This window comes from Podarcis muralis, chromosome 14 (genome assembly GCF_964188315.1).
Source record: "Podarcis muralis chromosome 14, rPodMur119.hap1.1, whole genome shotgun sequence".
NCBI lineage: Eukaryota > Metazoa > Chordata > Lepidosauria > Squamata > Lacertidae > Podarcis > Podarcis muralis.
This window is the reverse complement of record NC_135668.1, coordinates 32,789,309-32,803,561: the sequence shown is the minus strand read 5'-3', so window position 1 is coordinate 32,803,561 and position 14,253 is coordinate 32,789,309. Positions and strand designations below refer to the sequence as shown.

Here is a 14,253-nt window from a genome sequence, read left to right as displayed (position 1 = left end):
ACCTGCCCATTTTTAACCAGCTTCGATCATCATGTGCTCTAACTCAGCAATAGCACATTTGCTTTGCATGCAGAAAGTTCCATGTTCAGTCCTTTGCATCACCAGCCAGGGTTGGGGGGACGGGACTCCTGCCTAAAAACCTGGAGAGCCATCACTAGTCAGTGTAGACAATATTGAGCTAGATGGACAAATGGTCCAGCTCAGTATAAGGCAGTGCACTTCCTATGTTCCTAACATGCATGGGGGGGAATGGAAACTCAGGGAAGACATGACTTCACCAACATTTTTTTTAATATAATCTTTTTTATTGAGTTTTACATTTCACATTTAAATTCAAACATTAAAGATCATCACCATCATTTATTATTGTATTTTATGAATTACTGTATTTTAATATTTTGCTGGAAGCCACCCAGAGTGGCTGGGCTAGGGAAACCCAGCCAGATGGGCTGTGTATAAATACAGTGGTACCTCTGGATGCGAACGGGATCCGTTCCAGAGCCCCGTTCACATCCAGAGCAGAACGCAACCCATGTCTGCGTGGATCGCGATTCGCCGCTTCTGCACATGCGCATGACGTCATTTTGAGCGTCTGCACATGCGCGAGCGGTGAAACCCAGAAGTAACGAGTTCCGTTACTTCCGGGTCGCCGCAGATCACAACCCGAAAACGCTCAACCTGAAGCAACTTCAACCCGAGGTATGACTGTAATAAATAAATTTATTTTTAATTATATTATTAATTATTATTATTATTATTATATACTTAGGATTCCCTGAATCCTTAGAGTACCCTCCACCCTTGCATGGTTACCATTTTCAATCTTTTTCGACTGCTTCACATATTTTCTCTATTTTTCTTAAATAATCCATTTTTACCTTAGTTTTTAGTACATTACAAGCGTTGCTGACTTCACCAACAATTAAAGTGACCCCAAACTTTACACTGGAGCCCCCCCCCCCAACTTTGCCATGATGCAACTGCCCCCAACCATTCACCCCAGCAGTTTGTTTTCGCGCCTCAATCACCACCCGACTAAAGCCCCCACCTTGTCATGCCCCCAACCCTCTTTCCCCTCACCTTGTGCCTCAAACTCTGACTTGGCAGCACCCCAAACCCCCGCGAAGCAATTCAGTCTCATCAAACACACGCACACCACATTTCGCTGCCGTTCCGCAAACTGGGTGAGTCTTCAACTCCTTCCCATTAGCTTATTCCTTCCTATTGCCCCCTCCCCCCACCTTTCTGCACATCCCAAAATCACCTCCGGGCTAGAACTGCAAGACAAAACAAGCCACAAACACACAGCAACAAGCCTCGCTTCCCTCCGCTCTCGCCCACCTGCAGCCGCCTCCGCCCGCTTCGATTCCCGCGCCCAGCTTTTCAATTGGCGTCACTTCCGGCCCACCCAGCGACAAGCTCCGTCTCCAGGATTTAAGCCTGGGAAAGACACACAGAGATAAGAATTGTAGAGCGGCACATCTCGCCACTTGGAGAGGGTGTGTCCGGGTGTGCTTTAGGAATCCCTGGATGCGGCGGGGCAAAGGGAGATTGGCAGAAGGCGGAGTTTCCTTTGGAAATACCGTAGATGCGGGCGTTGAGAATTTTAGCTCAGCGGTCTGTGGGTTGGGCGGCAGAGGAGGGCACTCGTAAGCAAAAAAACGGATTGAAAGAGGATTCCATGCCTTTCTTTCTAAACGCACACAGATCGGGGGCGTGGAGAGAAGGGGAGATAGTTTTTTAGTTAAGTTTTTTGGGGCCCATAAAGAATTCTGGCCAGTGGTGGCGTTAATTTTTAACTGAGAGTAAATATCTTACAGTGTAAGGCTATACATGTCTACTCAGTAGTAAGGTTCTTTGTATTCAGTGGGGCTTACACACAGGTAAATCCAATTCAATGTATAGGATTAGGAATACCTTTCTGATGGGAAGAGCTGTTCGACAGTAGAACAGACTCTCTCGGAAGATGGTGGACTCTCCTTTGGAGGTTTTTAAACAGAAGCTGGATGATCGTCTGTCAGGGATTCTTGAACTGTCATTGCTGCATTATAGGGGGCTGGCCTAGATGACCCTTGGGGTCCCTTTCAACTCAATGATTCTGTGATTGTCCTCTAAGTGCAGCATCTCTAGTTGCAGACGAGAGAAAAGCAGCAGCCTTTAGATTAGACATGCCATGTGTATACAAAACTGAGCTGTAAAAACCAACTGGTGTACACTCATTTAACATAAACACTTGTACCTGTAGAGACAATGTAATGATAGAGCCTGTAATGTGCTGACACTCCCTTAATATTAAGGATTTGTATATTTGAGGATTGGCCTTGGAGTCACATGACCTGGTAGTTTTTTAGGTCCTGAGTTTCAGTTCTAGAAGAGACTCCTATGAATAAAGCCTGTTTTATAAAACTACTCATTATTGATGTCTGTTGTTGGATACAGAAACATTACAGACAGTTTTTACCCATGTTTTAGTTTGTACCTGTGAGGTGGTCCATGATTTGGAGCACTGAAGGCAGATATATGGATTACCAAACATTCAAAAAGGAGCACTATAGTAGTCATGGGAAACTTCACTACAGTACTCCGATATCTGTTGGAACTAAAACTCTGCCAAGAATGTAAGGTCCAACAAATTCCTCAGTTGCCTCATTGACAATTTCATTTCCAATTGTTATAAGAATTCTAAGGCATCATGAATAAAATGAATGTTCATAAGTGCAGAAGGTAAACACACAAACATAAGTGCATAAACCACATGTCTGAAATAGCAGAGGAGAGCAATCCTGAAGCCATCTTAATGACCCCAAATATTTCCTCTGCAGAAGGAAATATCTTGGAAAAACCTTTCCCAGTAGTTCTTTTCACTTGCAAATCCTTAAAATCCTGTCTTAAGGGCATGTCTTATGTGTGAATTGGGTAGGCCTTTGACCTGGATTCAAGAACTAAGGTATTTACCATCTCAAAAGAATGGTCCAGGCTGACCAGGAAATGCAGTCAGTAAAACATTATCAGAAGTTACACACAGAAAACAATAAACACTCATGAACGCCATAAAAGATTCAATCAAGTGTAGAGTTTTACTTGGACAGGTTATAAAAGCATAACTGGTAGCAAATTCCACAAGCTGTGGAAAGGCATACTTAAGAGTCCAACAAGAGTTCAAGCCTCTCTTTCTGCAGCAGGTCACAAGCAAGAGAAAAAACAAGTTACACGGAATGCTGTTAGTGGGCTTCCTGTAAAAACTGCAAATGTCCAAAGAGCAGTTCCCACAGAAAGTATCGTTGCATATTCTGCATAGTCAAAACAATCTAAGCTTTCTGCCACTTCTTGAATCTTCTTGATTCTTCTTCTGTTTCTGGAATGAATGAATCTTACACACACACACACACACACACACACACACAGAATCCAACAGATCCCCTACCCCTCAAGTGACCCAGACTCTCTTTTACTCCAATACAAGGTGTGGCAAGCCTTTCCCAGTCTGCCACAGCCTTTCAACTAGTTAAGCAAATTTCACTTATCATAACACAAAATTGAACAAAACACATTCTTGTCTCCAAGAAAAATATTTTTATTAACATCTAATCCATATTTATACAGGTGAATAGCAGCATAGCCAAGTTGCTAAGCTGGAACATTACATTCAGAGTTGATTTTAAAAAAATCACTAACACACCCTCTTGTGTCTCCCAGCGGAGGCAAAACAGGCACAGAAAAGTTGATCAAGTGCTCTCAGAGGGCAGATTACCCAATAATACTGCTACTTTTGAGTATGAGTGTGCGTGTGCACGCACACACACACACACACACACACACACAGAGAGAGAAGGTCATTCCCTGCAAATATTCACGGGGCTCCGCATGAAACTTTGTCTTCTTGGACTTTGATTTTGATACCACTGAAGTGGAAAGCTTCACTTCTACAGCGCAGCTTGCATAACCGTCTTGAAAACATACAGGGTGTGATTCTGTACCTGAGGCTCATAAGACCAGGCTGAAGGCAGACATCAGGTGGTTCTTTTCAGAGAGTTGAGCAACACTTCCAATAAACAGCAGGTGATTGTGATCTTTGTGCTGAACACACCTGCAAGTTGAATGCAGTGTCCACACAGACTCATTGTCATCAAAATGCCATCCCTTAATTTCCCCCCAACAATTTTACTGTTTCTGTTGTACCGCTTTTTTTTTACTTAGTGGATTTTCCACAGAAAGAGTAAATCTGGTTTGAATGGGGGGGATATGAGATGCATTTTAATGAGGTTGTGTTGGTACCTTGCAAAACATGTGTGCGTTCCAAATTGCTCTGTGGAAATACTTGAGGTTTGAGAGGTCATTATTCACAGTATGTACATTCAGCCCACTTTTGCCTCAGCTAAAACAACCTTTGCCACTTTCCTCCATAAACCTCTTACACCGTTTCAGAAACCAGGAAAAGCTTCTCCACTGTGGAGTGTGCAAAATGGTTCTAAGGGTACATCCAGGTGGCGAATTGTCACACCCCCAGTTTGACCATGATTTGCAAAGCACATGAAGCATTTGCTCGACAGATCGCCTCATAAAGCAGACCCCCTTTTATGCTTCATCAAGACACAATGGACCACCTGTTCTGAAGTTCTCAGCTTTGGATGTAGGCAAGCAGGGAACCATCATTAGGCCAAGCAACCAGTGCAAATATGGATGAGTGCCATCCTGCTTGAACTGCATGTCCAGCAGCAGCACAACACCCTATTCATGTTAACAACAGAAGATTAAGCAGAAACCAACTGATACTGAAACAAATGGCACCATATACCACCTAAACTTAAACTGTACTGTCACTGTTTCCCTAAAGCAAACCCTGGGATTTCTCCAGCTGTTTTTGGACTACAACTCCCATCAGCTAGCAGGACCAGTGGTCAGGGATGATGGGAATTGTAGTCCAAAAACATCTGGAGACCCAAGTTTGGGAAGCACTGGTCTACACTCTCATTTACTCACTTTGAGCTCTTTTTTAAAAATCCTCTTTGTCCGACTCTAACCTAAGTCTGTAGATGTGGTCTGAAGTCAGGGGTGAGGAAGGAGTGGCCCTCCAGATACTGCTGAACTTCAGCTTCTACCATCGCTGACCATTCACCGTGCTGGCTGGGGATGATGGGAGCTGGAACACAGCAGCTTCAGGAGGGCCACAGGTCCCCCATCCTTGCCTTGGATGGACATTCATAGTTTCTTTTTCCAGCTGAATAGCCAATCAAAGAGGTGCAAGTTTTGCAAGTCCTCCTTCCCAGTGCAGGAAGGAAGCTTGTTGTTATGATACAAGGCAAAGAGAAAGAAGGAAATGTGCCGATTCAGATGAATCTTATGCATTAGCCCTTTGAGCACTGAGAGGTAATCTCGGTTTCTAATGTTTGTTTCTAAAGCCTGAGTGATATGCAGTGTTAGGCAAGAGACGTCATTCTGACTTCTGGAGCACGCAGAGAAATTCAGATGTCAAGGCATAAAATTTGTTTGTATGTTTACAACAAACAAGGGTTTCAAAAGAGCAAGGAACGTATTAGCTTCGTATTTCCAAACTGGAGGTTCTTAGGTCTCGCCTGAAATGCAATTCAGGGGCTGCAGATTACCTCTTGCATTTAGATTGCACCACCAAAAATTTGGACAAATCCACTCATCACCTCAAAAATGAAGCACTCGGAAATATGACTCCTTAGCCCTTCTGCGGCCTTTGCTTATAACAAACATACAAAATCTTAGCACAACAGCCAAGATGCAAACTGGTGTCAGAATGATGCTCAATTGATCTATTTCTCTGCTAGAGAGAGAATCACTTCTATTATATGCAAAAATTAGATGACAGCTAGGTTGCCAGCTTCCGTTTCCTGAGAGAGCTCTTGGGCCTTTAGCACAGGGACGGGAACACTGTGGCCCCCCCAATGTTGCTCTCGTTTTCCCTGACCACTGACCATGCTGGCTGGGGCTGATCCCCAGCAAATCTTGAGGACCACGTTCCCCTCACCTGCTTTAACCGTGACTGCAAAGAGGTAAATTTAGCAGGCGAAACTTTTGTGGCCATGAAAATAACTGGGGTGGGGGGTTGAGTTTAATGGCAGCATTAAAAGCACAAGGACCCTGCCTGGGGAGGAAATATCGGGAATCCAATATTAATTACCTGGAGCATTTTCTGGGTAGCTCAGAAAAACAGTCCTCACCCCTGCTCTCCAAGACGAGTTTACATGGGGCAATTCATACAATGACACCACGCCAGAAAATGCCCCAAGGCAATGTGGGGCAGGGCACAACCCAAAGCTAGGCTATAGTTTCAGATGCCAGAAAGACTTAATTCTGAAGAGGCCAGGAAATGGGTTTGATCCAAGGGAAGGGCAAGAATGGACACATGACAGTGTGAGGACATTTCTGAGGATGTGGTCGCAGTGACCCAATCACGGAAGCAACCCTAGCAGTTCCACGGGGCATAAACAAAGCAGCATTGTGATGCTGAAAGGTTTGCTCCAGGAGACCATGTCCTAGATCCGAATTCTCCAACCTTGGATTCTGAGGTAGTGTTGGACTACAACTCTCATCATCCCCAGCCACCTTAACAAATGGTCAATGATGGGAGTTGTAGTGCTGCTGCAGCTGAGAACCCAAGGTTGAAGAAGGCTGTCATAGCGGAGAACACATCTACTGAACTGTAGCTGCTGTTTCAAAAGATCCTGGGCTGCTGGATAACTGTTTACATTAAGGGTGGGGAAGCTCAGGCCTCCCCATTTCCTCCACCAGGTCAGTTTGGCCAAAGGATGCTTACTTGCCCGACACTTGGCGCCATATACCACGTCAGGTGTGAGGCAGGTAAAGTCGCAGCTAGGCCAAATAGGGCTTTGTAAGGCCCTTTGGAGCCCTGGCTATAAGCTGTTACAACTTAACATTCACAACAGCCTGTAGGAGGGGTTAGGAACTAGAGGCCATTAAGCCAAACCTGGGCTTCTAGAAGCCCCTGCAGTGAAGTCAAAACAGCAGCAGCTGTGGCAACAGAACTTGCCAGCAGGCTGCTTGGGGGAAATGGAGGCTTCTACCACCACTCTTTACTCCCATCTCAAAATGTTGTTTTTTTTAAAGGAGAGTCATAGCTACCCTGGGGTTTGTAGCATCTGAAATGCACCTTGGATCCAACGCTAGTTTGGGCAGAGTGAATCTGGATTGATATGATTAGAGTCCTGCTCAGAATCACGCCATCTTCTGGGGCAACTCATTCCAGAGCCAGACAAGCACTCTGCTTTTGAGTGGAGGAAAAACCCAGACTTGGTAGGAGGTCACAGGTGCAAGGTGGTCACACCTGAGCAAAAAGAAGAAGAAGAGGAGAAGAAAAGCATCTGGGTGATGGGAAGAACATTCCAAACTAGACTCGGTCCAAAATACAGGTTGAAATGGAAGACCTCAAAGCAGGAGGTAGCAAGTGCAGAGGGTATCAATCAGAAATGAAAGCCAGAAGGAAAGAGTCTTCATTTCTCTCTTCGTATTTGCCAGCGTCCATCCTGCCCGTCCAAAGGTAAAAGATTCCCAGCCAAGAGAGAAGGGTTGTGCTCAACAGCTCCTAGATGGTTGGTGTGGAGTGGGATTGGTCAGCTAGAAGCAGCATCTGATTGGCTGGGTGTTCCAGCCTATTTACTCCCTCAGGTCCTTGTCCTTCTTGTCTAGAAAACACAGAAAGAGAAATCCGGATCCAGCAGCTGCCATTTCAAAAGGGCATTTCGTCAATGGGCAAAGTTGCAAATAGATGCACAGTTAATTAAGCTCACCTTTAGGGATGAACTTGAGAGAGCTGCTAAATATTCAGAAGCGAGACTGACCCCTTTTGGGGCCGTCGTTGATGAACTCATGGCCCAGACCGTTGCCACACTTGCCACATGAGACCTAGAAGGGAAGCATATGAAGCAAAGGGAATAAAGAGACAAAACTCCAGAGCCCTCTGCACTCCCCTGTGCATGGCTGCTTGTACACTAGGGTCTTAGCACTGCTTTTCCACAACCGGTTGAAAGCAGAATTAAAATGGTGGTCACACATGTGACTTAACAGAGCACATTATTTACCTAGGACTGACCATCCCCATAGTGAAGACCCTTCTCTAACATTCACTAAGAAGTCTCTTTCAGCACAGCCCCCTTGCAACTTTAATTAGAAGCTTTCTCGGTGTCTCCTGCCCCTAACACTTTTCTGGGTACTGCTACATAGCTTCTTAACCAATCAGTTCATGTTTGCTATTTAAATGTGTTTGTTTTTAAAACTGCAAAATAGCTGCCGCAAGGAAACTTCTAATTAGATGCACAGTAGCCCCCCAATGCCTCAACAGTGCTTTGCCAGTTCACTTTGGTCAGGCTATTGCTGCAACTGATATTTTTGGTTTGGGGATGGGGTGGGGGGTTTGGAGGAGGCAGTGCCATAGATCAGGTATAAAAGAGGATGGCAGGACAAAACAAACCTACGAGAACGCAATGCACTGACAACAATGTTGGCTGATTTCTCTGGAAGACGTTGAGGAACATTCCTCTCTTAGGCACTGAAAGCAGATTCGAGGGCTGGACCCTTTGCTCACCTTGGGCTCCATTTCAACCCAGCAACAGTTCCTCAGTACTCACCTTGAAGGCTCCCGGCCGTTCTAAGTACTTGGAGATGCTATCTTCGTGGAGAGTTTCGGTGAAAGCCGGCCATGGAGATGAGTGAGCATACTTGGACCTGCTCGAGAACAGCTCGTAGCCACATTTGGAGCAAGCATATATACCTGTGCACAAAGATGGGAGCAGGAAGAAGAAGGGAATGAGGTCCCTGGAAGAAATACATTCAAACTGGTCGTGGGTTATCTGCTGAACAAAGCCATACCCAAGTTTACTCGAAGCAAGAGTGCTTCCAGAAGCTGCGCTCATCTCAATGCAGCATCCAGTCCAAACTACGCAAGTACCGGTATCTCTCCATGCCAAACCCCTTCCCCTCCTGCTTGAAATAGGATTGAGGTATCGGTCACTTATGGGGCAGAGATGCTTTCTCCCCTCAATGCTGCCTTCATAGGCAATCAAACCTGTGGGAAGGGCAATAGCTGAGTGGTCCCAGGTTCAATCCTCAATGGCACCTGCAGGTAGAACTGGGAATGTCCCCTGCCTAAAAGGAGAGCCACTTTCAGTCAGTGTCAACGGTACTTTGCTGGAAGGACCACTGTGTCTGTCTAAGTGTAAGGTCGCTTCCTGCATCCCTAGGAGTTACCTCAATCCCAGTTCTCTGTGTTCATCATAATGCATCAGAGGTAATTACCAGAGCTCCATAGAGAATTGCTTTTCCAGAATTAGAATTTAATGTTATGGCCTCTGTCTTTTCCAGATGGCTGGTGTAAGAAATTACCTTTGAAACAGCTTTTCTGTATGTTTTGTAAAATGGCTATAAGACGACATTGTTCACTACCTTACCCAGTATCCTGTATCGTAAAGATCCCCATGGAAAATATATGTCTGAGCATAACCGCCAGAGGCATTTTATGACACCAGTGCATTTGTGTGCTTTTTGGCTGTTAGACAAGGAAAATTATGTTACACTGCACGTCTCCTAATTGGAGCCAGGAAATTGAGCCCAATTTGTGCCTCAACTCTGAATGCCTTTTAATATTTTGTCATGGCTTACAGCTAAACCAATCATTTTTTGTTTTATTTTTACTGTATTGTACTATTCTCTGTGTTAATGAATAGACATTATCCACTTCTGTGCCAATTCCATCTTTACAACTGCTGACACTGAATAAACCTCTTTCACAACTCAGCAGGCGCTGGAAGGGTGGCAAGATGTGATTCTATTAGGCTTGTAAATAGCCACTCACCTACAGGCCTGGAGCAAGTGAGAAATGCTTAGAACACAAGAAGAGTTTGATGGATGAGGCCAATGGTCCATTGAGTCCAGCATCCTGTTCTCACAGTGGCCAACCACATGCCTGTGGGGAAACCCTCAAACAGAATCTGAGCACAAGAGCCCTCTGCCCTCCTGTGGTTTCCAGCAACTGAGATTCCAGTATACTGTCTCTGATTGTGGAGGCAGAGTGTAGCCACCATGGTTAGTAGCCACTGATAGCTCTCTCCTCCAATCCTCTTTGAAAGCAAGTTCCATAGTTTAAATATATGCTGTGTAAATAAGGATTTCCTTTTCTCCATCCTGAATCTTCCAGCATCCACTTTCATTGACTATCTCCCACTTGGACTACTGCAATGCACTCTATGTGGGGGAAACTACAACTAATCCAGAATGCGGCAGTTAGACTGGTAACTGGGAGCGGTCGCCCAGACCACATAACACAGGTCTTGAAAGACTTACATTGGCTCCCAGTACATTTCCGAGCACCATTCAAATTGTTGGTGCTGACCTTTAAAGCCCTAAACGGCCTTGGTCCAGTATATCTGAAGGAGCATCTCCACCCCCCTCGTTCTGCCCGGACACTGAGGTCCAGCGCCGAGGGCCTTCTGGCGGTTCCCTCACTGTGAGAAGCCAAGTTACAGGGATTCAGGCAGAGGGCCTTCTCGGTAGTGGCACCTGCACTGTGGAACATCCTCCCACCAGATGTCAAAGAGAACAACAACCACCAAACTTTTAGAAAACATCTGAAGGCAGCCCTGTTTAGGGAAGCTTCTAATGTTTGATGCATTACTGTATATAATTATTTTGTTGGAAACCGCCCAGAGTGGCTGGGGAAGCCCAGTCAGATGGGCGGGGTATAAATAATAATAATAATAATAATAATTATTATTATTATTATTATTATTATTATTTCCACAAGTTCTAGACTTTCACTTTCTCTATGCCTTGCATAATTTTATAAACTCCCTATCATGCTCCTCTTACTCACTTTTTCTCCAAACTAAAAAGTCCAAAATGCTGCAATGTTTCCTCATTAGAGAGTCGCTCTGTCCCCTTGATCATTTTGATTGCCCTTTCTGAACATTTCCTATAAGTTTCCTATTTTTGCTGCACTGTAGTGCCAACAGATGACAATAATGCAACCGCAAAAGGGAAGCCTTGCAGAACAGCCAATCGAGCAGAATAAACCTACCACTAATGCAAGATTATCGTGTCTATTACACGTCACACAAAACACCGACCATAAAACACCAGTCCGGAAGGGTCCCTAAATTGTGAGACAGCTAATTATTATTTTCATGGGCCAGTAAACTTCTGTCAGCTGGCTTGTGTGATCCACCTGACACGATTGCATTGGGTAATGGAGGAGAAATTAATCCCTTCCACAGGATGCTTTTGAAACCACAGCAATAAGTTTCATCACTGTGCCAGTTTTATTCTTGAAGTGAATGGGGAAGCAAAATGTGACCTTGAAAAATGGTAAAAGTGTTTGCTGCAATGGCGGTCCCAGAGACAATTTTCTCTGTGGTAGCAGCCCCCAATTTGCGGGACTCTCTCCCTACAGAGGTATATCTAAGAACCTTCATTGTATGACTTTCACCATACGCAGAACATACACCTCTTTTTGCCTCAGCCTTTGACAGTTAAGGGCTTCTGTTTTGAGGAACTCACCCCTTTTGCACAATTTACACACTACCGTTCCATTTGGAACGGTTTTATTTGTTTAATTTTCATTCATTCATTTATTTGCATTTATATCCCACCTTTTTCTCCAGGGAGCTCCAAAGTGATGTATATGGTTCTCCCCGTCCTCATTTAATCCTCACAATAACCCTGTGAGGTAGGTTAGGCTGAGAAGCCGTGACTGGCCAAGATCACACATAGGGAGTGAGCTTCATGGGAGAGTGGGGATTCGAACCCTGGTCTCCCAGATCTTAGCCGGACACTATAACCACACTGTCACTCATTTCATTTTATCCTCATAATATTATCATCTGTTTTTATAACTGTGTATTTTAAACCACCCTGGGACCTTATTGTGAAAGGTTAATAAGAAATCTTATAAATAATTTTAAGACAATAGAATTAATTGATTAGCCCCATCATAACCCCAACAGGTACCAAGTACTGTTTATTTTCTAAACCACCCTGATATCTTTGGATGAAGGGTGGTACTGTATATAAATTTTAACAACAAAAACAGTCCCTTTTCTCACTCTGATGCTGTGCCTTCTATCTACTTTCTGGGAGTATACCGTAAACCTCCATAAATAGGCAGGGCGCTTAAGATTCTTCTCAGTTTGTGCTCATACAAGCATTTTTCTTTGTACAGTATTGGGGGCCAGCTGAGTCTGTGCCCCCACCAATCTACCCTCTATAGAGAGGGGGGTGCATAACCCCCTATAAATCATGGGGGCAACCAGCTTTCTCCAAGTTAGTTGTCCCACCCAGATGTTCTATGAATATGTGACCAAACAAAAACACAACTGAAGGATGAGGGTGTCCCTTTGAGACAGGCGTCTCCAACCTGGTGCCCTCCGGGGGCTGATGGGAGTTGTAGTCCAACCGTATCTGGAAGGCGCAAGGTTGGCGAAGACTGATGTAAGAAGACCACCATGGCCAGAGTTTTATTGACTGCGCCGCTACCCCCGAGATTGCAATCCCCGCGCCGGGTGGCCCACATCGTGGATCCTCCCGATCCATCCACCCACCGATCCCGGGGACGTGGAGGGGAAATCAGTTCCCCGCTTGCCGGCGCCTGCCGCGGGTAGTGAGTGGGGTAGAGATTCTGCGGGCTAGGTCCAGCCCCGCGCAGGGTGGATTCGTTCCTTCCCCGTGGGATGATTTCCCCTTACCGGGTTCGAAGTGGTCCTGATAGATCTCGCCTCCTCTAAAGACGCAGAAGGACATGGCAGCGATCGCTCTCTCCCGGCCCCTGACGCCGCTCCGGCCGGTTCCCGGTTATATAAGCGGCCGCCCTCCGTCCCTCCTCCTCCTGGCTCTGTGTGCTCCGTCCGTCGCCTGCAGTTCCAGCGGGAGCGGCGCCAGGGGGCGCTGCCGGGCAACACTCCGCCGCCCGCGGAAGCCGAGCGCGCAACGTTAGCCCACGCGCGAAGAGGCAAACGGGGGGGGGGGGGGCGCTCAGAGGAATCCCGGAAGAGCTGGCGTAGGATCAGGCACAGATTAACTGCCTTCCTGGAGCAAGTCAAAACGGGCCTCTTTAGTTCCGGTTTCCGTTCTCTCTAGTGGTCGACCAGATGCAGGGGGCAGTTGTGTCCTTTTGTGGGGGGTGGCGTCCAGGGCCCCAGTCACCAGAAGGAGTAAGAACCCCTCAAACACACACACACACACACACACACACACACACAATGAAACAGGGCTGGCAATGCCACATTTTGAAGGAAGGATGTGATCTGTGGTGGGGCCACCACTTTCAAAGCCCTGCTGGCCCACACTGATCTCTCTCTCTCTCTCTCTCTCTCTCTTTTTGTAAGGGGCAGCCACAGACATTTTGGAGGTGGAGCACTGAATGACCCATAAAGGTAAAGGGACCTTTGACCATTAGGTCCAGTCGCGGACAACTCTGGGGTTGCGGCGCTCATCTCACTTTATTGGCCGAGGGAGCCAGCGTACAGCTTCCAGGTCATGTGGCCAGCATGACTAAGCCGCTTCTGGCGAACCAGAGCAGCCCACAGAAACGCTGTTTACCTTCCTGCCGGAGCGGTACCTATTTATCTACTTGCACTTTCGAACTGCTAGGTTGGCAGCAACAGGGACCGAGCAACGGGAGCTCACCCCGTTGCGGGGATTCAAACTGCCGACCTTCTGATTGGCAAGCCATAGGCTCTGTGGTTTAACCCACAGGGCCTTACCCTCTCCCTAAAGCAAGGTGAGAAGCTTAAGGCCCCCAGGGACTCTCCATCTGGCCCCCAGGACTCTCCCCAGTTATCTCCTGCTTATCACAAGGTTTGTGTTTGGCTACATAGTGTGAGAAACTATGGAACTTGCTCCTGCAGAAGAAAGTGAAGGTCTCCAACTTGAATGGTTTTAAAATACTGTAGGAGGTTATAGATGGTGACTACCTATGATGACTATGCTCTGCCTCCAGTGTTAGAGACAGCAGTGCTTCTGAATACCAGTTGCTGGAAACCACAGGAGGGGAGGGTTTTTCTTGTCCTTAGGTCCCACTTGCAGGTTTCTCTTTTGGGGCATCTGGTTGGCCACTGTGAGAACAGGATGCCACTGGCTTGATCCAGCAGGTTCTTCTTATGTAAAGTAAAGAAGAAAAGGTAAGTAAAACTGCTCTAGTTTTTGCACCCTAGAACAGCAGCAGCAGCAGCAACTGAAAACTTTGCAAGGGGTCCCTATTTCCACAGTTTCTCGTTTTCC

General features: G+C 46.2%; 2 protein-coding genes across 2 annotated transcripts in view; both read right to left on the bottom strand.

Annotated features, from left to right (window-relative positions):
- Positions 1-1,464, bottom strand: part of LOC114585000 (uncharacterized) — a 29,075-nt gene extending 27,611 nt beyond the window's left edge. Inside the window, exon 1 of the mRNA XM_028707275.2 lies at positions 1,342-1,464. The gene's annotated coding sequence lies outside the window, so the exon portion shown is untranslated. The remainder of the gene's footprint in view (positions 1-1,341) is intronic.
- Positions 1,465-3,058: 1,594 nt separating this feature from the next.
- MSRB1 (methionine sulfoxide reductase B1) lies at positions 3,059-12,940 on the bottom strand. Its single transcript, XM_028707281.2, has 4 exons — positions 12,720-12,940; positions 8,613-8,755; positions 7,776-7,890; positions 3,059-7,670 (listed from the first exon to the last, which is right to left on the bottom strand). Exons 1-4 carry the CDS (start codon positions 12,772-12,774, stop codon positions 7,642-7,644), a joined length of 342 nt encoding a protein of 113 aa, XP_028563114.1. The 5' UTR covers positions 12,775-12,940; the 3' UTR covers positions 3,059-7,641.
- Positions 12,941-14,253: the final 1,313 nt, after the last annotated feature.